The sequence below is a fragment of the Somniosus microcephalus genome, chromosome 2 (assembly GCF_052327205.1).
Source record: "Somniosus microcephalus isolate GS21.2 chromosome 2, FLI_Smic_1.0, whole genome shotgun sequence".
Classification (NCBI taxonomy): Eukaryota; Metazoa; Chordata; class Chondrichthyes; order Squaliformes; family Somniosidae; genus Somniosus; species Somniosus microcephalus.
Genome location: NC_140988.1, coordinates 313,418,194 through 313,442,574, shown reverse-complemented (window position 1 = coordinate 313,442,574; position 24,381 = coordinate 313,418,194). Strand labels below are relative to the sequence as shown.

The following is a 24,381-nucleotide window of genomic DNA, read 5'->3' as shown; positions in this document are numbered from 1 at the left end:
AGTGCAGCCTTTGGTCGCCTGAGGAAGAGAGTGTTTGAAGACCAGGACCTCAAACTCGGCACTAAGCTCATGGTCTACAGGGCAACAGTGATACCTGCCCTGCTGTATGCCTCAGAGACATGGACCATGTACAGCAGGCACCTCAAAGCACTGGAGAGGTACCACCAACACTGCCTCTGCAAGATCCTGCAAATCCATTGGCAGGATAGGCGCACCAACGTCAGTATTCTTGCTCAGGCCAACATCCCCAGCATTGAAGCTCTGACCACGCTCAATCAGCTCCGATGGACGGGTCACATTGCCCGCATGCCCGATACGAGACTCCCAAAACAAGCACTCTACTCGGAGCTCCAGCACGGCAAGAGAGCCTCAGGTGGGCAGAGGAAACGCTTCAAGGACACCCTCAAAGCCTCCTTGAAAAAGTGTAACATCCCCACCGACACCTGGGAATCCCTGGCCCAAGACCGAACAAAGTGGAAGAGAAGCATCCGGGAAGGCGCCGAACACCTCGAGTCTCTTCGCCGGGAGCAAGCGTAAGCCAAGCGCAGGCAGCACAAGCAGTGCACGTCAACCCAAGCACCCCACCCACCCGCCCCTTCAACCACCGTCTGCCCCACCTGTGACAGAGACTGTAGGTCCCGCATTGGACTCATCAGTCACCTGAGAACTCATTTTTAATGTGGAAGCAAGTCATCCTCGGTTCCGAGGGACTGCCTAAGAAGAAGTTTTCAGATGATGTCACCAAGGGGCAGCATGTAGATGAGAAATAGGAGGGGGCCGAGGATAGATCCTTGGGGACACCAGAGGTAACGATGCGGGAGTGGGAAGGAAAGCCATTGCAATTAAGTACTTTTTTTGAAATGTAGTCACCGTTGTTATGTAGACAAACGCACTGGCCAATTTGCACACAGCAAGGGCTCAACAAACAGCAATGAGATAAAGTACAGGGAATAGGGCGGGTTTCACGTGTGTGTGGTAAATGGGCGAGTGGCATGTGGGTGGGCGCTGCCTGGAGATGTCGGCATGCAACCCATTCGGTTTTTGTGGTCGTCCCTCGTTATAATGATTTTGGTGAGCTGCCAGCATGCAACACCCTCTGCACAGGCAGCTCACCAAAATCAGAGGCGGGTAATCGGGTTTTGTGGCCGCATGTAAAGGGCAGCAGCTTATAGGGATGTGTATTTAGTGGCAGTAACGCTGTGGGGCAGCAAGGAACATGAGTGCAGAACCTACAGCAGCAACTACATAAGATCCATTCAGGTGGAAGAGACAGAAGTGACTGCCAGAAAAAGAACCATCCAATTTCACCCAACAGCAGCTGAGGATCTCTTTAATTATCGCTGGGAATGGCTGCCTCCCAAATTCTACTGGCCGTGGTTGGTGGGCAGAAGCAGGAGCTGGCAGTAGTCAGGCATACAGCCATGAAAATAGTGTCGGAGTCTAAGGGATGTCACATGACCCCTTTATTTGTATTTATGAGGCTCCTGCCTGTTTCAGTTGGGCCTTCTGGTCACCAGGATGCAGATCTGCCCAATAAAGGGAACGGGTGCCAATGAAGCAGTAAGTCGGCGTGACTAGCTGTCACTCAATTTTGGTTCTGCTTCCATCCTGCTTTGGTGGTAGCAAGAGTGAAAAATCACCCCCGATCTCTCTTTTTTATTGATTTTGGTTGAGGGATAACTGTTGGCTGGGAGAACTGCCCTACTTCGAAAAGCACCGAAGGATCTTTTCTATCCACCTGAGAACAGTCAGGGCCTAGTTTTAATGTATCATTTGAAAGACGGTACCTCTGACAGGGTAGCACTTCCTTAGCACTGATTGGAGGTAATCTTAACTTGGACCGATGGTGTAAAATGGTTAATATCGAATCAGCCGTCCATTATACACCACGTCCCATTTTCCTTTTGCATTGAAGTCAGTGGAAGGGACCATCGGGTGGGGTCTTTACTGGGCGGCCAATTCGATATCACCCATTTTATATCATCGCCCAAAATTAACATTACCCCCATTATGTGCTGAACTCTCTGGAGCCGGGCTTGCACCCATGACCTTGGTGAACCAAGGCTGACACCCTAAAAAAACAATTTCTATTACACAATCAGATACATAGCGCAATTACATGAGATTAATTATTGCTCAATTTGTAGTGACCTAGGGCTGGGATTCTGTGTTGCAGTTATGCTGCGGGCTTCCCACACCCTTCCATCCATTCCAGGATTTTCTGCCAGAATAGACATGGAGATGTAGAATGCATCTGTTATAATATGTTATATAATTTGTATATTCAAAATATATTCCCAGTATCCAGGTTACTATGGTGTCAGTGGGGGCGAGGGTTGGGGGGTTTGTGGTATTAAATTTAAAGGGTTGCCCTAGACAATGTAATTGATTGTAGGGTCATTGATTGCATAAGGTGGTATATTTTTTACAGTTTAAAAAGTCGGGCTCAATCGCAGAGATTGCTGGTCAGGGTGTCTTTGCCCTGCTGCAGCCATTTCCCTCCTTTTCCAGGTGGGCTTCCTGATGGAGGGAGAAATTCTGCCTGGGGCCACCTGAAAATATGTCGATTATCCTGACCTCAGAAAATGGTCTGGGATCGGGGCAGCGGGGGACATTGGAGTAGACAGAAGTCCCACCCTCCTGAAGTTGTGCCGGGATTTAGGAGTCCAGGTCTAAAATGGACATAGTATTGAAATGAACTGTGTGCTCATTTCACGTGGCAACCTTTGTGCTGCTTAATTGGCTGTTGCTATGTCTGCTTTATGCCTCGGGCATGAGCATAACAAAGTTGAATTTAGACCCGAGTGTTCCCAAATTATGAGACATAGAAGTAATAGGAGCAATAGACTTCTGTTTTATTAATAAGACTTTGCTGTCCAGTTTACACTTAAGAAATTTCCACACATGCTTCTCAAACACCGTCTGTCCCAACTTCCCTAAGTACAACATTGCTCCATCACAAACTACAGAAGCACGAGCACTTTCACATCTCATTGACTGAAGAGTGATACTGGCAATGGCCATTTAGGTTGCCAACTCTGGTTGGACATATTCCTGGATATGTCATCACATGACCTCCGACCTCCGACCTCCAACCGCACTGCCCCCACACGCCCGTCATTGGTCGCCCAACATGTCCATACTCGTGGTGCAATGCCTTCCCACGCTAATTGGAAAGCGAATAGACTCTTCATCACCCGATTGGATGATCAGTCATTCAACCAGCCTTTTTCCCCAGGTCCAATATTTTTATAACTAGTAAACAAAAGAGTTCAAAGAAAACAATCTTTTATTGCCCCTACGATTTTCCTTCTCACAGCAGTGTTCTGGAGATCAGTCTCTAATTCCTGGAGACTACAGGGTAATCCTTGAAGGGTTCACAACCCTTTTGGCTACCGACAAGGCCGCAGCCTGCGGTTTGGAGTAGCCCCACTTCTCTGGCTAAAGGAAACTGAATGGAGTTTAAGAATCTGGAGGATCAAAACAATTTGTGACACTGGGGCCCTCCCCTTCCACCACCCCCCGCCCCCCCTCCCAAATTAATGTTCCTCTGTAGGTCGCAGGCAGTCTAACTGCTGAGAACTTAAATCCCATCTGCATCAAGTATAACCATGTTGGACCTTTCCCTTTGGGTTTAAGAGGGGTGATGTGAACTGAAGTTTATTTTCATTTATTTTGTCTTTCAGCTGTATGAACTGGATGATGATCCGAAGAGGAAGGAATTTCTGGATGATCTGTTCAGTTTTATGCAAAAAAGGGGTGAGTACAGCTGTAAGGAAGCTGTGTCTGTGTGTGTGTTTCTGTCTCACTCTGTGACTCTATGCTTGGATTGCCTGGAGTGGCATCGGTGCTTGCTCTCTTAGACACAGCTAGACCCTAAAAGGATACTTCAGTGTCCTGGGGTGGGTGCCGATGCTGAATTGTACTCTCACTCCCGCTCTACCTCCGTCTCAGTCTCATTTAGGAGCTGATTTTCGTCCGCAGCCCCTACGCTCACTTTTGCCCATTGTATTCCTGCACCTCTGATTCCGGCTGATTTCCTGCAGTCGGACTCGTTTTAGTATTTTTGTTGGACCCTTGTTGGGATTCATGCCTGTGTCAGGAAGCCTGCTTCAGGGGAGGGAGGGAAATTGGGGGCAGTTGAAGAAAATTTATGTTTTTTGCAAAGATTGGGACAGCGAAATTTTAAAATTTCAATCTCCCTCCACAGGCTATATCCAAACTAAAATAATGAAACGGGGTTAATACATCTAAGACTGTCACTTTGTCTTACAACATGTTGACTTGTTTGTTGATTAAAGATAAGATTTCAGTCACCGTTATTGAGGAACTCTATGCACCATTGTAATGTGAAGTTTTAGCATTTAGATGCTAAAAGTACAAAAATCGGCAACAGCAGATTAGCTGCAAGGTGAGAGCTTCATTGAAGTGTGGTGTGTGGGTGTATGTGGTTGTGTTGTGATGATCTCACACACCTGAGGGAAAGAAAAGTCATTTTGAATGTCAAAACTTGATTTACTGCGAGAAGTAATCATTTGTAATAAGGAGCACAGGATGAGCTTAATTGTTTTGTTAATAAGAAAATCTTCAGACATCATTTCCATTGATGGCTACAGCAAATAGATTTTGGTTTCTCTGGTAAGAGATAGAGAAATATTTAAGAAATTTTTTTTTTGCTCCTCATCTGAACACATTGGCCTAGAAATTCGGCTCGCCTGGGCGCCGGAAGTCCTGCCCCGGAAGGAGCCGATTACGCCAGCACGATATTCAGTTTCAGCGCCCAAACGGAAGCGGGGCGCTGCTCGAGGCGCCCCGCGTCCCTCTTGGGGCGCTGAAACTGAATATTGCAGCGCAACGTGCTGCAGCGCCACGTGCTGCAGCGCCACACGCTGCAGCACAGCGCGCTGCGGTACTGCAGGCCTTCCTCCCCTTCTTAAAGGGGAGGGGCCTGCACCAGTGCGATCAGAGATTGCGAGTGCCGGCAAAAGAGCCCGGCACCGAGGAGAGGTGCCGGGCTCTTGGGACACAGCCGGCACTGCCCGGCGGGGGGCTCAGGAGGCCGGGGACGGCGGCGCGAGGAGCTGCTGGCAGGCGACCAGCTAAAAAAATGGCCGCCCCACACCTCCCCTTTAATTAGCTCCACTACCACCGCAGGTCGGCCCCCCTGAACCGGTCGCAGATTGTGACCAGCGTTAGAGCGGGGGGCGCGACCCAATATCATGATCGGGGCGCTGCGCACACCGATGACATCATCGGTGGCGGCGCAGCGCTGCAGGCTAACGTCGCCATTAGCGGTCCACTAAATTTTGCGGGGGGGCATGGCCAGTGGCGCTAAAGCCACTAAGTGCCCTCTTTGGGCGCTAACTGGTGGCACAGCCCACTGAATTTCTAGGCCATTGTCTCTTGGCTTGCTCCTCATCTCCTGAAAGCATTGTCTCTTTGCTGGGGTAAAATTTTCAGGGCACTGGTTGTCCTCCAGTTCCATTCCAGTAACTATTCTTCATACGATAGCAAAATAATGCGGATGCTGGAAATCCAAAATAACAACAGAAAATGCTGGAAAAACTCAGCAGGCCAGGCAACATCTGTGGAGAGAGAAATAGAGTCAACGTTTCGGGTCGAAGGGTTCTGTACGGATGTTGCATGGCCTGCTGAGTTTTTCCAGCACTATTCTTCATACGTGAGCCTATTTAGTGAGTGTCCACAAGCTATTTGATTGCATAAGGCATTATAGTCGAGCCCGATGCTGTCCTCGGCTGCCATTCACATATTTCTAAGTTCCCAGCAGTGATCGGCAGATAGTGAAATAAAGCAGAAAATGCTGAAAAACACTCAGCTGGTCAGGCAGCGGTACATATTGATCAGGAGTAGAAATCCTAGTTGATTTTTCCATTCCCAGTCTAGTGCTGTTGAGACAATTGTTGCACCTCAACTGCAACCTTAGCTAAGATAGGAGAACAATAGAAGTTTACAGCACAGTAGGAGACATTTGGTGCATCGTTTCTGCGCCAGTTGTTTGCTAGAACAATCCAAAACTAATTCCATTTCCCACTCTCCACCCAGCCACCCGTATCTTCCTCTGCTTCAAATACTTATCTCATTTTTCCTTGAAAGGTGCAGCGGGTTCATTTTGGGATCTCCCACTTTTGGGCCTGGGAGGGGCCCTCCCCCCGGCCCAGTGCTAGTATTTAGTACCCTCGCTCACAAATGGTGAGGTCTGAGGAGCCTTGTATATTGGGCCTCCGACCACATCACAATGAAGACGGCACTGCAGGAGGAGATAGTTGCTCCAAGTCTTGGGGTCTTGAAGTGCCTGGTGGTTGGGATCACAGGGAAGAGAGGGAGATCAGGAGGCCTGGAGGTCAGGAATCTCAGGACCAGGAGCGGTGGTGATCATTTGCTGATTATGGTAAGTTTTTACTTTTTTTGGGTTGGTTTTCCCTGAGTCAGCCAATGCTGGTGCTGACTGCCTCAGGGCAAACCAAAGTTGCAGCCACGAACCCATAGGTCGTTCTGTTCATCCACAGCCCTTATTTACATATGCAAAGTGCCTAATGCATGCTTCAGGCATGGGTAATGGAAGCTTCTTGTTTGTCCTTACCCAATATGGTGGGAGATGCACTTCCGGTCGGAAGTGTGCATACGCTTCCTGCCTGCCATTTTGTGGCCTGAAAAACGAGTGCTACGCAGCCCAATTTAACCCCTGCAATGTTCTCTGCAGCAACCACTTCCACTGGCAAAGCACTCCATGTTCCAATTTTGGTAGGCTCCAACGTAGAGGCAGCCTGCAGTTAAATACTGGGAAGGCGGTGAGGCGAACTCAGGCCAATAGCGGCCCACAGTAATGCTGTGAAGCTAGGGCACTCCTGTTCCTCCTGGCTCCACATTAATGTAAGTAAAAAAAAAATAATTCACTTACCTTTCCATCGGCAGCCTCAAGCAATCCCTTTAAGAACCGCTGGTTAGGCTGCTGTGGACCCGGAAAATCTGAGCAGAGCACGGGCAACGCTTCTCCCAGTTTATGCTAAATATGGCAGTGGGATCCTAAAATAGACGTAGGGCCCTTTAAAAAAAAAAAAGGGCAGGCATCCCAGACACTTGGCAGCCAGGGCACATCTGGTGTAGATTGGGCGTGTGGGATTGCACCCGGAAATTAATCCCCCCCAATCCTAATTTTTTACCCAAACACAGGCACGATGGGAAACGATTCCTCTCCCGCCCCCACCTCCCACTTTCAGGGAATCCCGTTTTGGTCTCTCTGTTCATCCACACCCTTTAGCATTTTTCCATTCCTTTCATTTCATCCCAAAATGTATTTCTTCACAGTTATCCACAATAAATTGCATCTGCCAGCTGTCTTCCCATTCTGACAAATATCTGTGTCTTTCATTCCTCCCTATTGTTTGCTAAACCCCCTACGCTGTGTTGTCAGCAAATTTTAAGATTGTGCTTCTATAACCAGATCCAGATTATATATAAAGAGAATGTAACTTGTCCAGCGTGTGGCACTGGCAGCGATCTGGAGATTATCATCCTTGTTTTTCAATCTAGTGCCTAATTCCTTAAACTCCCTTTGCAAGATATCAAACATACTTCTATCTATGTCATTGACTCCAACCCGGACCATGACGTATGGCTGTTCTCCATCCCTTCCCAGATGTTTTTCCCCCAGTTCCGTGATGCCCTTTACCCTGGCACCAGGGAAGCAACGTACCATTTGAAACCCACAGTCATGACTGCAAAAAAGGCCATCTATTCCCCTGACTATTGATCTGCCACTACTGCATTCTCCTGTTCTTGTAGTCTACCTGTCTTTAACTTCTAGGGTAGTCCCTTGCTCGTTGCTACAATGTTGCTCAGAACCAGCCTCCTCTGAGTCGCTTTCACTTTCCAACTCACACTTGTTCAACACGATGTATCTGTTGTACGGTTCCAATAACTCAGTGGTATCCTGTGAGTCCTGTCTCCCTGTAGATGGTCACTTACTTCTCATTTTCAACTATCCCTGTGTCCTGACCTGTGTACTGCCTCTTCGGTAACCACGTTTTGGAGAGTAGAATCCAGAAACCTCTTAACCTCTGATGCTGTGGAATTTGGCCAATTGCTATTCAAGCGCGGAGATTCTCTCCTCCAGGGACTGAATTTTGAAACACTTAGTGCAAACGTGCTTCCCTTAAATACGCTGATATGTGATGGTCGACATAATGCACTCCACATCACATCACGAGGGCTCCCTGCTCTGCCACTCTTCTGCACCTAATGTAATGTTAACCTGAACTCCCACTAGCACTGAACTGTCACAAGAATCAAACTCCGTGTACTTGCTTCACACAAGTATTGTTTATATAGAAAAGAAAACCTCCTGTCTAACTGCACCTCAAGTCTGAACTCTACAAACTTTCATAGTCCACTGGCCTCTCCCAGCATGGAACTTAAAGCTTAATCCGAAAACACAGTGTCAGTTTCCACACCTACGTGGATGACACCCAGCTCTACCTCACTACTTCTTCTCTCGACCCCTCCACGATGTCTAAATTGTCAGACTGCTTGTCCGACATACAGTTCTAGATGAGCAAAATTTTCTCCTATTGGAAAGACCGAAGCCATTGTTTTCGGTCCCTGCCACAAACTCTGTTCCCTAGCCACTGACTCCATCCCTCTCCCTAACATCTGTCTGAGGCTGAACCACACTGTTCGCAACCTTGGTGTCATACTTGATCCTGAAGTGAGTTTCCGACCATATATCCGCAGCCTAACAAAGACCGCCTACTTCCACTTCTGTAACATTGCCCATCTCCGCCCTTGCCTCAGCTCATCTGCTGCTGAAAAGCTCATCCATGCCTTTGTTACCTCTAGACTTGACTATTCCAACGCACTCCTATCTAGCCTCCCACATTCCACCCTACTTAAACTTGAGGTCATCCAAAACTCGGCTGCCCGTGTCCTAACTCGCACCAAGTCCCGTTCGCCCATCACCCCTGTGCTCGCTGGTTCCTTGGCTCCCGGTTAAGCAACGCCTCGATTTCAAAATTCTCATCCTTATTTACAAATCCCTCCTTGGCCTCGCCCCTCCCTATCTCTGTAATCTCCTTCAGCCCCACAACCCCCCGAGATATCTGCTCTCCTCCAATTCTGCCCTCTTCAGGATCCCTGATTATAATCGCTCAACCTTTGGTGGCCGTGCCTTCTGTTGCCTAGGCCCTAAGCTCTGGAATTCCCTGCCTAAACCTGTCCGCCTTGCTACCTCTCTTTCCTCCTTTAAGACGCTCCTTAAAACCTACCTCTTTGACCAAGCTTTTGGTCACCTGCCCTAATTTATGCTTATGCGGATCGATGCCAAATGTTTAGTCTTAAAATACTCCTGTTCATGCACCTTGGGACATTTTACTACGTCAAAGGCGCTATATAAATACAAGTTGTTGTTGTTGTAAAATCAACTAGCTCAGCGTAGATTTAGAATGGAACTTAACACCTTCCTGATCTGCATGCCTCATATGCTCATCATCTTAAGCAGTGAAACTGTCAGGAGAGTATATGTTAATATTTCAATTATTTTTATTATTTTCCCTTTCGAAGTTGCACAGCCTCTACAGATAGTCAAGTAAAACTGCTTTAATGCTCTCCATCTCTGTTAAGGACGTCTTATTCCTGTTCATTTACTGTCCACGATTTAATAGTTACTTGGAAGAAGGTGATGTCACTCATTCTTGTGGAAGGAATTTTTTTTCATCACAGACTTACTTGAGCACAAAAATCTAGGCTGTCACTCCAGTGCAGTGCTGAGGGAGTGCTGCACTGTCGGAGGTGCCGTCTTTCGGATGAGACATTAAACCGAGGCCCCGTCTGCTCTCTGAGGTGGACGCAAAAGATCCTATGGCACTATTTCGAAGAAGATCAGGGGAGTTATCCCCGGTGTCCTAGCCAATATTTATCCCTCCATCAACATCTAAAAACAGATTATCTGGTCATTAGCATGTTGCTGTTTGTGGGAGTTTGCTGTGCACAAATTGGTTGCCACGTTACAACAGTGACTACACTTCAAAAAGTACTTCATTGGCTGTAAAACACTTTGGTACATCCGGTGGTCGTGAAAGGTGCTATATAAATGCAAGTCTTATTTTCTTTTCAGACTTGCTGCACCATTTCCTAGTTTAATTCTTCCTCTCTTATGACCTCAAAACAGTCTAAAACCCTCTTACAACTCTTTAGGATTTTAAAATCCAAACTCAGTGGCATATGATCAATATTTCTGACATACCTCATTGCTTTTCAAATAGTCTTTTCAAAAATAACTAAATGTGGCCTGGTTCTGAATTTGGTTTGGTGCTTATCACTGATACATACACCACCAATCACCCCCCCCCCCACTGCCCCTCACCACCGCCTCTCCCATTGTTTTTCCTTTTCTGACCCTTTTGTAAAATCTAGGCTATGGATCAATGAGTATTAGCAATTCCTTGGTGCCTTGCTCACACGGCCTTCTTCACATGTGAGCCTGGACAGTGAGTACTGACAGGTGTACATACTGCAGGCCATTCAACTGTGGAGGATATTGCAACTAAGCTACATCCTGTTCTCGTACAACATCCACACATTGCATTGGAGGCAAATCAGACAGGGTTCCTAGAGCCTCAGATACGTTTAAATGTATCTGGCAACTGTGTGATAAAAGAAAGTTTTTGATGCTTGAAGGAGAGAAGCGTGGGATAATGCATGTGCAGCACTTCACAGAGCTTAAAACTACCTGAAACAAGAAACATGAGTAAATAAACAAATTTCTTCTGTGACATGCAATAAAAACAGCACTGATGATGGAGATGTCTATTGTGTTTTGGAACAACATCATTAAAGAGCTACAATTTTTGATTGCATTTTCCATTTCCTGAGTCTGAAAGTTTTTTTTTACTATTTCATGAGAGTTTTTAATAGTAAAGCTCATACAGACCCTGCCTTTTAAGCTGTGCTCCATGTTTGTCTAATCTTTTCTGTTCAAATAGTGCTGGAGGGCAGGCTCAGAGCAGGGAGGAAGGCGACATCCTGGAATTATGTTCCACAGGCAAGGTGCAATTAATTTTCCGTTTTATGGTGCTCCGGACAGATTTGCTCCTTTTCCCACAGAATAAGCATCTGTTACGTTTGACTGCTTCACACTATAACGGAAATTTAGACTTAGCCCAGTGAAAGCTGCAGCTCTTGCCCAGAAGACGTGACTTACGAATAGGAGCTGTCAGAATATTAAAAGATGAAACTCAATTAAAATATCGCCTTCGCTGATGAATTGTAACGCAACATTTAGTTTTATTTATTTTTTTCCTTTTGTGTTTGCTGAACTATAATTCATGCTGCTCTTGCGTTTCCTTGCTCCACCTGATAGGACAGGCAACCGGGTTATATCCAATGGCAGAGCAACAGGTTAGAATCTTACAAGTTCCAAGAAGGGTCATTAAATATTGTCATTTTTAAGCCTGCAGCTGGCTGAAATAGATCGAAGAGTGCTGCTGTTTTTATTAATCCTACATTTATATTAAAAAGTCATGATTGAGACTTTACTATTCTGGCCGCATACCTTCCCTGCTGATGGAAGAAGATCCCCATAGGTCAGCAATGTGAAAATTACATTGCCGGCCTGTAGGGGCTGACACAGAACTCAACCGACCGTGGCCAAAAATAAAATGTCAGCTCTGAATGCAAGTGGTGCTGGCAGCAACCGTTGGCGTGAAGGCAGGAATCAAGACCGTCTCCGAACATGGTTTTTCCCATCTCTGGAATCATGTACGTCACGGTCTCTGAAGGCATGTGGGTAATATAAATGTCATATACATTAAAAGCAAAATCTGAAATAGAAACAGAAAATGCTGGAAATACTCAGCAGGTCAGGCAGCATCTGTGGTGAGAGAAACAGAGTTGACGACCCCGATATTTGCTGGGCGGGATTTCCAAGCTGGGGCTGGCGGAGGTGGAGGGTGTTGTGGTCAGGAGAACGCCCTGGAGTTTTAACAGGATCCCCGCTCGGAAGGCAGCCTGATCGACAGGCTTGGCTCCCTGTCGGGCGGGGAACGCTGCAGAAGAGGCCACAGCCCAGGAGCGAGTCGGTTTCCTGCTCCTCAGGGTAGAGATTGCGAGGGAGGGGTGGGCACAGCGTGGTTTGCATGGTCGGGGAGAGATCGGGGGGGGGGGGGGGTTGGTGATTGCGAGGCGTAGGTGATCACCGGGGGGTGGGGGTCGATGATGGCAGAGTGGTCACTGATCGCAGAGGGTAGGTGATCTTGGGGGCAGTTGATGATGGCGAGGGAAGTCGGTGATCAGAGTGGGGGGGGGGGCAGTTGGTGATCATGGGGCAGGCGGTGATGTGGGTGGTTGGTGATTGTGGTGGGGTCGGTGATCGCCGGGGCGGGGTGTCGATGATGGCATGGGGGTCAGTGATCACGGGGGTGGGGTCGGTGATTGTGGGGCATCAGTGATCGGGGGGGGGGGGTGGTCGGTGATTGTGGGGTGTCAGTGATCGTGGGGTCGGTGATTGTGGGGGGGCCAGTGACCCGGGGGGTGGTCGGTGATTGTGGGGGGTCAGTGATCGGGGGGTCGGTGATTGTGGGGGGGTCAGTGATCACGGGGGCGGTCGGTGATTGTGGGGGGCTCGGTGATCACGGGGGGATCAGTGATCACAGGGGGTTCGGTGATTGTGGGGGGGTCAGTGATCACGGGGGGATTCGGTGATCACGGGGGTCGGTGATTGTGGGGGTGTCAGTGATCACGGGGGGATCGGTGATTGTGGGGGGGTCAGTGATCACGGGGGGATCGGTGATTGTGGGGGGGATCGGTGATTGTGGGGGGTCAGTGATCACGGGGGGATCGGTGATTGTGGGGGTGTCAGTGATCGGCGGGTGTCAGTGATTGAGGGGGGGTCAGTGATCACGGGGGGGGGTCGGTGATTGTGGGGGGGTCAGTGATCACGGGGGGGGTCAGTGATCACGGGGGGGTCAGTGATGGGGGGGTCGGTGATTGTGGGGGGTCAGTGATCGGGGGGGGTCGATGATTGTGGAGGGTCAGTGATCACGGGGGGGATCGGTGATTGTGGGGGGGTTGGTGATCACGGGGGGGGGTCGGTGATTGTGGGGGGGTCGGTGATTGTGGGGGGGTCGGTGATCACGGGGGGGGTCGGTGATCACGGGGGGGGTCGGTGATCACGGGGGGGTCGGTGATCACGGGGGGGTCGGTGATTGGGGGGGTCGGTGATCACGGGGGGGTCGGTGATTGTGGGGGGTCAGTGATCGGGGGGGGGTCGGTGATCACGGGGGGATCGGTGATTGTGGGGGGGTTGGTGATCACGGGGGGGGTCGGTGATTGTGGGGGGGTCGGTGATCACGGGGGGGTCGGTGATTGTGGGGGGGGTCAGTGATCACGGGGGGGGTCGGTGATCGTGGGGGGGTCGGTGATCACGGGGGGGTCGGTGATCACGGGGGGGTCGGTGATTGTGGGGGGGTCAGTGATTGTGGGGGGGTCAGTGATTGTGGGGGGGGGTCAGTGATCGTGGGGGGGTCGGTGATTGTGGGGGTGGTCGGTGATCGTGGGGGGGGTCAGTGATCATGGGGGGGTCAGTGATCACGGGGGGGTCAGTGACCACGGGGGGGTCGGTGATTGTGGGGGGCCAGTGATCGTGGGGGGGTCGGTGATTGTGGGGGGTCAGTGATTGTGGGGGGTCAGTGATTGTGGGGGGTCAGTGATCACGGGGGGATCGGTGATTTTAGGGGGTCAGTGATCACGGGAGGGTCGGTGATTGTGGGGGGGTCGGTGATCACTGGTGGGTCAGTGATCACGGGGGGGTCGGTGATTGTGGGGGTGTCAGTAATCACGGGGGGTTCGATGATTGTGGGGGCGTCAGTGATCACGGGGGTCGGTGATTTTGGGGTGTCAGTGATCACGGGGGGGTTGGTTATAGTGGGGGGGTCAGTGAGCACGGGAGGGTCGGTGATTGTGGGGCGTCAGTGATCACGGGGGGGTGATTGTGGGGGGGTCGGTGATTGTGGGGGGGTCGGTGATTGTGGGGGGGCCGGTGATCACCGGGGCGGTGATGATTGTGGGGGAGGGTCGGTGATGACGGGGGGTAGAAACATAGAAGATAGGAGCAGGAGTAGGCCACTTGGCCCCTCGAGCCTGCTCCGCCATTCAGTTAGATCATGGCTGATCATCCAAACTCAGTACCCTGTCCCTGCCTTCTCTCCATATTCCTTGATCCCTTTAGCCTTAAGAAATATATCCAACTCCTTCTTGAATATATTTAATGAATTTACCTCTACTGCCTTCTTTGGCAGAGAATTCCACAGGTTCACCACTCTCTGGGTGAAGAAATTCCTCCTCATCTCAGTCCTAAATGGCTTACCCCTTATCCTTAGACTGTGACCCCTGGCTCTGGACTCCCTGACCATCGGGAACATCCTTCCTGCATCTAATCTGTCTAGTCCTGTTAGAATTTTATAAGTTTCGATGAAATCCCCTCTCATTCTTCTAAACTCCAGCGAGTACAAGCCCAATCGACCCAATCTCTCCTCATATGCCATTCTTGCCATCCCAGGTATCAGCCTGGTGAATCTTCACTGAACTCCTTCCATGGCAAGAATGTCCTTCCTCAGATAAGGCGACCAAAACTGCACACAATACTCAAGATGTGGCCTCACCAAGGCCCTGTACAACTGCAGCAAGACATCCTTGTTCCTGTACTCAAACCCTCTCGCTACGATTGGGGTGGGGTTGGTGATCGCGGGGGTGTCGGTGCTCGTGGTGGGGTTGGTGATCACGGGGAGAGGGGCCTCCTTGTAGAAAGGAAGCAGGTTTGCTTGAGGGGCTCCTCCTGGCCCACAATGAGTGCTAGGAAAGCACTGACTTGTTCCATGCAGCAATCGTCGCCTCCCTTTAGCTGTCGGGTTTCTTGAGGCCCGGGAAACCTGGCCGGCCAGCGTTAAAGCTGGATGAGAGATAAAATCTGAGGCACGCAGCCTCGTGAAAATATTTAAATAAGGGATTTGCCTCCTGGGAGCGGATTGGTCACCCACCCCCCAGTCCCGCCTCTGTTGAAACCGGAAGATGGCGGGTTTGAGGCGGGTTAGGTTCGGGTTTGAGATTTTAAAAATGTTAACATCCCACCCGACCCAAACCTCCCCATTTGTGGGGGTTAAAATTACTCCCAACATTTCAGGTTGATGACATTTCATCAGAACTGCGATTAATATTCAATGCAGTTCCGACGAAAGGCCATCGACCTGAAACGTTATCTCGGTTTCTCCCTCCACGGATGCTACCTTACCAGCTCAGTATTTCCAGCATTTTCTGGTTTTATTTGTGATATAATATAGTACCCTTCGCAGACTGCATGCAATTTTTGTTTCTGGCTCATTGTGTTGATAATGATGACGCTGGAGATTTGAACATCTTCTCCTTTGTAGCCAGTTGTAGACATTCCAAGGCCAGGTATAGTGTGATGGTTTAGTAGCTCCCTCCCTCCCTCTCTGATTTAAGCCCAAGCTACAAAAGGACCGGCATACAACGCAAAGCACCAGTGGCATTTTACCATTTGGAAAACTACCTGTATCGTCTCTCTAAGCAAGGTTTTTATACTGATGCCATTAATAGTCAATGTCAGGGTGTGCTGTGAGTTCAATTTTCAGAAGTGAATTACCAGAAGTCAACGGACACTCACCCTGCACGTCTCACACATGAAGATTGCCCATTTAAGTGAGGTGGCTGAGAGCTGCTGGCACCTGTGGAGCTGTAGGCCATGTCTTAGTCTCAGTCAGTGCTTTCAGGTGAGGAGGGGGAAAAAATTGGGGAATGTAAAACACAACCATCACTGACTGAAACAAAATCACTGCTCTGAGATTGGTGTTTTTTCTGTCATTTAACAATTTCAGATGAGTTATGCTCACAGGCATTAAAAAATGCAACAATAAGAATGGTGATATTTATTAGTGGGCCTTCATCCTCTTGAAGGGAGGGCACAACCTCTCTCTGCTTCCATTGATTCCCCCCTCACAGGTAGAATGTTCAAAGAAGCAGTAACAGAGATATTACAAAGCCAAGCATTTTCACATGATGGCTGTTTGCTCTCGGAGGGAGGCAGCAATAATTGATGAAAATAAAAGGCTTCACCTAAGGCCGTAGAGAATTGATTTTCTAGCAGTACACCATAGGCCTGAAACAAACCAGAATGGGGCAATGTGGCTGAAACACTGGAGACGGTGGGAGCCAAAAGCAGTTTTACTGATTGGATTTTTGTTTTTGAGTTTTCTGCCCCCCTCTTCTGAAGTTGCTAAGTGTCTGGCTGGCTTATAATTCCATGGGTGTCGTCAGCTCTCCAATACCTCAACTTACTTCATGTGTGTGAGCCAGGACAGTAATTATTGGTAGGTTATTTATCTAGGGGGACCATTGCAGCTCAAACCAATCATGCCCTCAGCTGACCTCTACATATGTTCATGAAGGGCTGAATAGCCTACTCTTGTTCCTTTTTCCTATTTATTATTTTGCAGCATAAGCCAATCAATAGCAATCTGGCATTGGAACATTGGCTGACTTTCCACCTCTCAAGCTGAGGGTTGCCGAGGACAATTGCAGCACCCCAATTGCTGCCCTAACTGAAATTAGTTAGTTCAACACAGACCAGGAATTGAATCGTGGGCACTAGGTAGTGCAATGGGTTAGTTATTGGCCTTTCACTTCTGAGATCTGGGGTAAATCCAGCCTAGACTGATGTGACAAATAGCTCTACCGGTCGTTTCCTGCAATGATCCTGTGTGAGTCACGTAGACAGTCTTAATCCAATTCTTGGTGGCCAGCACAGAACTGCGACTGATTCAGCACGAATAGACAATTTCATTCAGAGAGGCCTCAGAAGGGTTGGTACTGTTGTAATAGGACACTCTTCTCGGGGTTGGGCTGAGGCACACTGCTGGGGACAAGTAGAGGAAGCTTGACTCTGTATCTGAGTGTACTTGCTGCTATACCAGAGTTGGGAGTGCTTGTTGCTCACACTGGGTCCCCAAACAGTTTGGTTCCTCAACATTAACATTTCCTCACTTTAATGAGCACAAAATTCAAATACAGTAATACAAGTAAGAAATTAGACCTTGATCTCTATGGATCAGTACCACATCTTGGCAGTACGTTTACACACTTAGCCATTGGGGAACTATCACTTCCTGGCAGTCTTTTTCTTTTTCTGCAATTTTTGTCACCCTCTTTCTGCTTTCCAGAAGCCATTGACTCCTTGCTGGGTACTGTTCCAAGAGATGCTGGTGTCCCAGGGTAGCACACACAAAGGGGTCATTATTCAATTGTGAACCTGGACAATGCCAACAGGAAATTCAACTGCAGGAGCCAAGTCCAATCCTAATGTCCAAACATAGGCACTTGCAATGGGCCCATTGGATAATACTCAGCCATAGGAACCCTGGCTGGTTTCTACCTCCCTAAACCAAGGATTGAGGCCAAGTGTCATCTGAAATCAGCTAACTCAGCACAGACCAGAGACCAAATTTAGGCCCTTCCTGATCTGCATGGCTCAGTTCCACGCTCCACTTAGTGCCTTTACCAACTGAGCCACCAAAGGAGTTGCAAAGAGAAAAGAATAAAACAAATGGAATCGTCGACGGTATAATGGGAGTTTGCAGCAAGTGAATGCAAATGATATAGTATTTATCGCCAGTCATTGTGAACTCGTCATTTGTGCTGGCAAGGCCTGTGCTTTCACTGCACTGATTTATGACCAGTTGAAAGTAGGAAGAGGCAGACTGAAACCACTGGTCAAGTCTCTGAAAGAAACTGCCTGTTTAGGGCCCTTTACTAAATATAGTTTGTGACCATGGAACTCAGACATGGCCTTGAGTAATTGTTTTTAATCTGAAACTTTCATTCAGTCACATTGGTTTTCTTCAGTGCTTTATTACAGTAAATAGCTTATATCAAGTCCTATGGACCAGGAAACGTGTTGACAAGGAAATCTATGTTTCATTTGAATCAGTGACTATTAGTAACATATACTGCACCTAATACCTATAAATAAATGTTTCTGCTAAATCTAATTTAATACCTACACGAATAGGCTAATTAAATTTTCTACAGTTTAGAAACATAGACGATAGGAGCAGGAGTAGGCCATTCGGCCCTGCTCCGCCATTCAACGAGATCATGGCTGATCATCCAAACCCTAGCACCCGGTCCCTACACCGACAGCCATCCCACCCAAGCCCTATCCCCGTAACCCCACATATTTAATCCCCCCTAACACTAAGGGCCAATTTTTTTCATCATGGCCAATCAACCTAACCCACACATCTTTGGACTGTGGGAGGAAACCGGAGCACCTGGAGGAAACCCACGCAAACACGGGGAGAATGTGCAAACTCCACACAGACAGTCACCCGAGGCCGGATTTGAACCCGGGTCCCTGGCGCTGTGAGGCAACAGTGCTAACCACTATGCCACCGTGATGCAGTTGCATCATTGCAAAGCAGTTTCAGGTCTTGGTGAACTTAGGCAAAGATGTAGCTTCAATTTCACAAGTGCTGTGATGTAACTGCAGTTTGGTGCAAAGTGAAGCTTACAAAGCTCCAAAAAATCCAATGGGCAATCGCTACTTTGCTAATATTGAAATGTTTCGGAAATGAATTTTAAATGTTTGCCTGGAATGTTTCAAACCTCACTTTGCACCAGCTGCAGTGATACTTCTTCACCTGGCATAAATCAGTAGCGGTGAGAGATTCCCTCCTGTCGTACTGAGTATCCCTCCTGTCGTACCGGGTATCCCTCCTGTCGTACCGAGGACCCCTCCTGTCGTACCGAGGACCCCTCCTGTCGTACCGAGGACCCCTCCTGTCGTACCGAGGACCCCTCCTGTCGTACCGAGGACCCCTCCTGTCGTAGTAAATATAACTCCTGCCATAATGTGATTGCCTCCTGCAGTAGTTTGCGACAGCCTCATGCAGTTGTAAGGGACTATCTCCTGTAATGGTGAGGCTATGTCCTGTAGTAGTGCGATTGCATCGTGTAATAGTTTGCGACAACCTCATGTAGTAATATGTCCCAAGGCACTTCATGAAAGATGCTATATAAATGCAAATTGTTGTAGTTGTGAGAGAATATCTCATGTAATTGTGAGATTACCTCCTGTAGTAGTGAGTATAACACCTGTAGTAGTGAGTATAACACCTATAGTACAGTAGTGAGTATAACACCTATAGTAAAGTAGTGAGTATAACACCTGTAGTAGTGAGTATAACACCTGTAGTACAGTAGTGAGTATAACACCTGCAGTAGTGAGTATAACACCTGTAGTCGTGAGAGGCTAGCAGTAGTTTGTGACAAACTCCTGTAGTTGTAAGAGTCTGTCTGCTGTAATCATGAGATTACCTCCTGTAGTTGAGTGTGTATCCTGTAGTAGTGGGATTACCTCCGGTAGTAGTGAGAAGCTACCTCCTATAATCATGAGAATACCTCCTGTAGTAGTGTGATCATCTCTTGCAGTGGTGAGAGACTATGTCCTGTAGTAGTGAGTATAGCTCCTGTAGTAGTGAGATCATCTCTTGCAGTGGTGAGAGACTATGTCCTGTAGTAGTGAGTATAGCTCCTGTAGTAGTGGCAGACTACGGCCTAGAAATTCAGGTGGTTTGCGTCACCCGTTACCGCCACGAAATGGTGAAAAAACGGCAGCCGGCACTCTTCTGCCAGCTGGTGGCGGGTTCCATGGTAGCCGCCATTTTCAACATGTTGGCAGAGATGCCGAGTTGACGCCAGCTCATCCATTTTGGAGGTCTTCGCTTGCGTTGCCTCCCATGCTAAATCACGCCAGTGTGTGCTACTGCTAAAAGGTGTTTCAGCATCATTAACGGCCATGCGGAGTCGAGCAGGATTTACAAGGATGGACACTGACAAGTGGAAAACACCTCAGATGGATGCCGGAACTTCAGACGCCTGTTTTGTCAAGTTTCTTCTTTTAAACTTTCATTTTTGTGCCCATCAGTGGCGGGGGTGGGGAGCGGGTGGGGGTGGGGGTTGCATTTTCTAGCAGCTTTCTGGGAGGCTTACAGTATTTGTGGATCAGTAAATCAGTGGGTGAACTCCATTGCGATGATTGAAGATGATCTCTGATAAGATCTCTTTTATCTGCATTCATATCATAAACGATTAAAAAAGCAACAAACATCAGGGGGCAGCTACTTAGTACGGCAACTGTTCGGGTCGCTCCTTTCTCCCCCGCTCCCCTACACTGCAAGCGGGAGACAGAGGCGACCTTTGGCCTCCTTCTGAGATTAGCGCTGCAAAGAGCGCGTTACACTAGAAAATCACCGCCACGCTGATGTTAATGAGCAGGCAGTGCCCAAATGCCGGTACTGCCTGCGCTCTCTCGGCCGGCAGCCATTATCCTTGCAGGTATCCAGCGTCCCCCAATTTCTAGGCCTACCTCTTTTAGGTAGTGTCACCCAACCGCCCTAAAATCTATTTGGCTTACTTCAAGTTGCTTTGCATCTATTCAAAATGTGTATAACTAGCCTACAAATTAAAGTCAAAAATTCAAAATGCTGCCCTATGCTTTACAGGACAGTGGCAGATAAAATATAAATTTTGCAGTGGGCCACCAGATTCAAGAAGAAAATTGATGCTTTTGCATGCTGAGTTGTCAGTGACCTCAGCACTTTATGCAACAGGAGTCTTTGCTCAAATTTCATTAGCTCCTACAGTTAATGATATCCCTAGTGCTTCCTTCTCTGATTTATTCCTTCAAAACATTTATAAAATGTTAAGTGCGTTGCTATTTATTTTTTTATCCGTTCATGGGATCTGGGCGTCGCTGGCAGGGCCAGTATTTATTGCCCATCCACAATTACCCTTGAGAAGGTGGTGATAAGCCGCCTTCTTGAACCGCTACAGTCCGTGCGGTGAAGGTACTCCCACAGTGCTGTTAAGGAGGGAGTTCCGGGATTTTGACCCAGCGACGATGAAGGAACGGCGATATACTTCCAAGTCAGGATGGTGTGTGACTTGGTAGAAAGTGCCTTGATTGTTCATAGAATCATTACAGCATGGAAGAAGGCCATTCGGCCTGTTGAGCCCATGCCGACTCTCAGCTAGTCCCACTCCCCCGCCATTTCCCTGTAGCCCTGCAAATTTTTTCCCTTCAGGTACTTATCCAACTCCCTTTTGAAAGATAAAATTGAGTCTGCCTCCACCACCCTTTCAGGCAGTGCATTCTAGATGTTAACCACTTGCTGCGTAAAAAAGATTTTTCTTACGTCGCCTTTGGTTCTTTTGCCAATCACCTTAAATCTGTGTCCTCTGGTTCTCGACCCTTCTGCCAATGGGAACAGTTTCTCTCTATCTACTCTGTCCAGACCCCTCATGATTTTGAACTCCTCTATCAAATCTCCCCAATCTTCTCTGCTCCAAGGAGAACAACTCCAGCTTCTCCAATCTATCAACGTTAATGAAGCCCCTCATTCCTGGAATCATTCTCGTAAATCTTTTCTGCACCTTCTCTAAGGCCTTCATATCCTTCCTAAAGTGTGGTGCACAGAATTGGACACAATACTCCAGTTAGGGCTGAACCAGTGTTTTATACAAGTTTATCATAATTTCCATACTTCTGTACTCTACACCTCGTATGAAACCCAGGATCCCGTAAGCCTTTTTAACTGCTTTCTCAACCTGCCCTGCCACCTTCATCGATTTGTGCATACATACCCCTAGGTCTCCCTGTTCGTGCGCCCCCTTTAGGATTGTATCATTTAGTTTATATGTCCTCTCCTCATTCTTTTTACCAAAATGTATCACTTCACACTTTTCTGCGTTAAATTTCATCTGCCACGTGTCCACCCATTTCACCAGCCTGTCTATGTCTTCCTGAAGTCTATCACTCTGCTGTTCACTGTTCTGCAAAGATAGTACAAAGAATTGCTCTTTCAGACTTGTTGAACCTTAACACAACATTATTCTGACATATAATCTAATCAATATTATCAAGATTGAAGACAGATGAGCTTTGAGGCAGAGTGATAGATTCAATGGACTGAATAGCTATTTCTCATTCTTGACTTTTCTTATGTTCCTTATGTTCCAAGATAGTCTTGAATTTTAGCCAAGTTGTATGGGAGAGTCATGGTGCAGAGACCAGTCGCTAAGCCAGAAGGAGTGAGGAAAAGCCTAGAGGCCAAATTGCCCTGCATACTTCCATGATTTTCTCCCCTCCACTCCTGAAGCTTCTAATATGATTCCATGGACAACAACCACTCTCTGACATCTCATTCTTCATGTGTGAGCCTGGACAGTGAGTTGGCAGGCTATTTCACCATAGAAGGCATCACAATTCTCTTTGGGGATCGAGCCCTCCTGGTCTACGTGCCACAGTTCCGCACTGTGCACTGACCAATTGAATCAAAATGGTAGCACTAGAGTTTACCAAAAGGTGAAACAAGCATTATAAGAACAGTTGGCCTATACCTTGTTACATAGCAGATTAAAACCTTTATGAGTTTCACATCCTTGAGATAAACGGATTGGTAGTTTCACACAGAAGCTAATCAATAAGGTCTTTGTATCTGAAGTTTTTTTAATGCATGTATACAAATGGGAGCCAGCATGCCTAATATCTCTGTTCTTACTGTGCAAGAATGACTGACAACCTGTTCACTGACAATTTGTCAGTGAAAGCAGAATGTTAGTCACAGCTCTGTGGATATGGCTGGGTGGGGAGGGAGGGAGAGGAGGGGTGCTATTTATCAAGCCTACAAATGACACACTAATGAACAATAAATTGACGGCCATTCTGTCAGAGACAGTGATTGTTTAGTGTTCTGGAATTTTCTGGGTCAGTTCCCGAGACCTATATATCACCAGGAACAACGCAAGAAAAGATGGTCTATGATAAAATAACAAACCTGTGAGTACAGGATGTAATAAAAGAAACCTTTGCAGGCCTAGAGAGAGAGAAACCACAAGACTGTGCTTATTCCAGAGGAAGCAAGCAGAAGAGGCCCATTTGATATAACAAGGCAGTGCGAAGAGAGGAAGTCATAAATGTAACTGAGACATTATTTCAAATGAGAGAAGGCTTAGACTTCCATTCCTTAGCCTTTTAAAGCTAGTTTCAGATAATTAAAGGATGTAAATATGCATGGGAAAGGAGCTGGTAGTGGCCACTCATGGCAGCTGCTGCCTCTGATAAACATCTTGTGTGTCTCAATTTGTATATAGTCAGGAGTTATCCTAATAATATGGTTTTGTGGTATTAAGGATAGGCCCATTGCCCAGGAGCAATTGCTTTGAGGGTTGGTATCCCAGGTGGTAACACATAAACGTAAGGCTTCAATTTATTTTAACAAACATGTTTGCTGTTTAATTAATTGTAGAACAGCAAGTCCCTGTAACCCCGTAACAGCAGCAGATCGACTCATTAGCCGCACAGGAGCATGATCCTTGCTTAGATTTGGAAATCAAATCTTCACTATTACAGTAGATAAGAGAATGATTTCATGATATTTTGATGTAAGGGGTTGCAGTGTTTGCTTAACACTGTTGGAAAACATTCAAGGCAGTGTATCTCAGCTACATAATAAAACCGGTCAAAAAAAATCAGAGACTAAGGGGGTGAATTTGGCGAACCGACCTCTACCTAGCGGAAGCTGAATGCCAACTCTCCGACACCTCCTCCTACCTCCACCTGGACCATGACCCCACTACCGAACATCAAACCACCGTCACTGACCTCATCTCCTCTGGAAAACATCCCCCCGCGGCCACCAACCTCATAGTTCCCCAACCCCGCACAGCCCGCTTCGACCTCCTTCCCAAGATCCACAAACAGGACTGCCCTGGTAGACCCATCACTTCAGCATGTTCTTGCCCCACAGAACTTATCTCTTCCTATCTCGACTCTATCTTTTCTCCCCTTGTCCAGTCTCTTCCCACCTACATCTGCAACTCTTCTGACGCCCTCCGCCACTTTAACAGTTTCCAGTTTCCTGGCCCCAACCGCTTCCTTTTCACCATGGACCTACAATCCCTCTACACCTCCATCCCCCACCAGGATGGCCTGAGGGCGCTCCGCTTCTTCCTTGAACAGAGGCCCGACCAGTCCCCATCCACCACCACCCTCCTCCGCCTGGCTGAACTTGTTCTCACATTGAACAACTTCTCCTTTGACTCCACTCATTTCCTCCAAATTAAAGGTGTTGCTATGGGTAACCACATGGGTCCTAGCTATGCCTGCCTTTTCATGGGATATGTGGAACATTCTTTGTTCCAGTCCTACTCTGGTCCCCTCCCTCACCTCTTTTTCTGGTACATTGATGACTGTATTGGTGCCGTTTCCTGCTCTCACCCTGAACTAGATAATTTCAT

The 24,381-nt window shown here is 47.8% G+C and overlaps 1 protein-coding gene across 4 annotated transcripts in view; it reads left to right on the top strand.

Moving 5' to 3' along the window:
* The window catches only part of LOC147123520 (AT-rich interactive domain-containing protein 3A-like), a 613,732-nt gene that overhangs the window by 416,201 nt on the left and 173,150 nt on the right, over positions 1–24,381 (top strand). For all 4 annotated transcript variants that reach the window (XM_085974068.1, XM_085974062.1, XM_085974056.1 and 1 more), the window contains exon 3: positions 3,687–3,759. In XM_085974068.1, the coding sequence (XP_085830194.1) occupies positions 3,687–3,759 (73 nt within the window). The remainder of the gene's footprint in view (positions 1–3,686; positions 3,760–24,381) is intronic.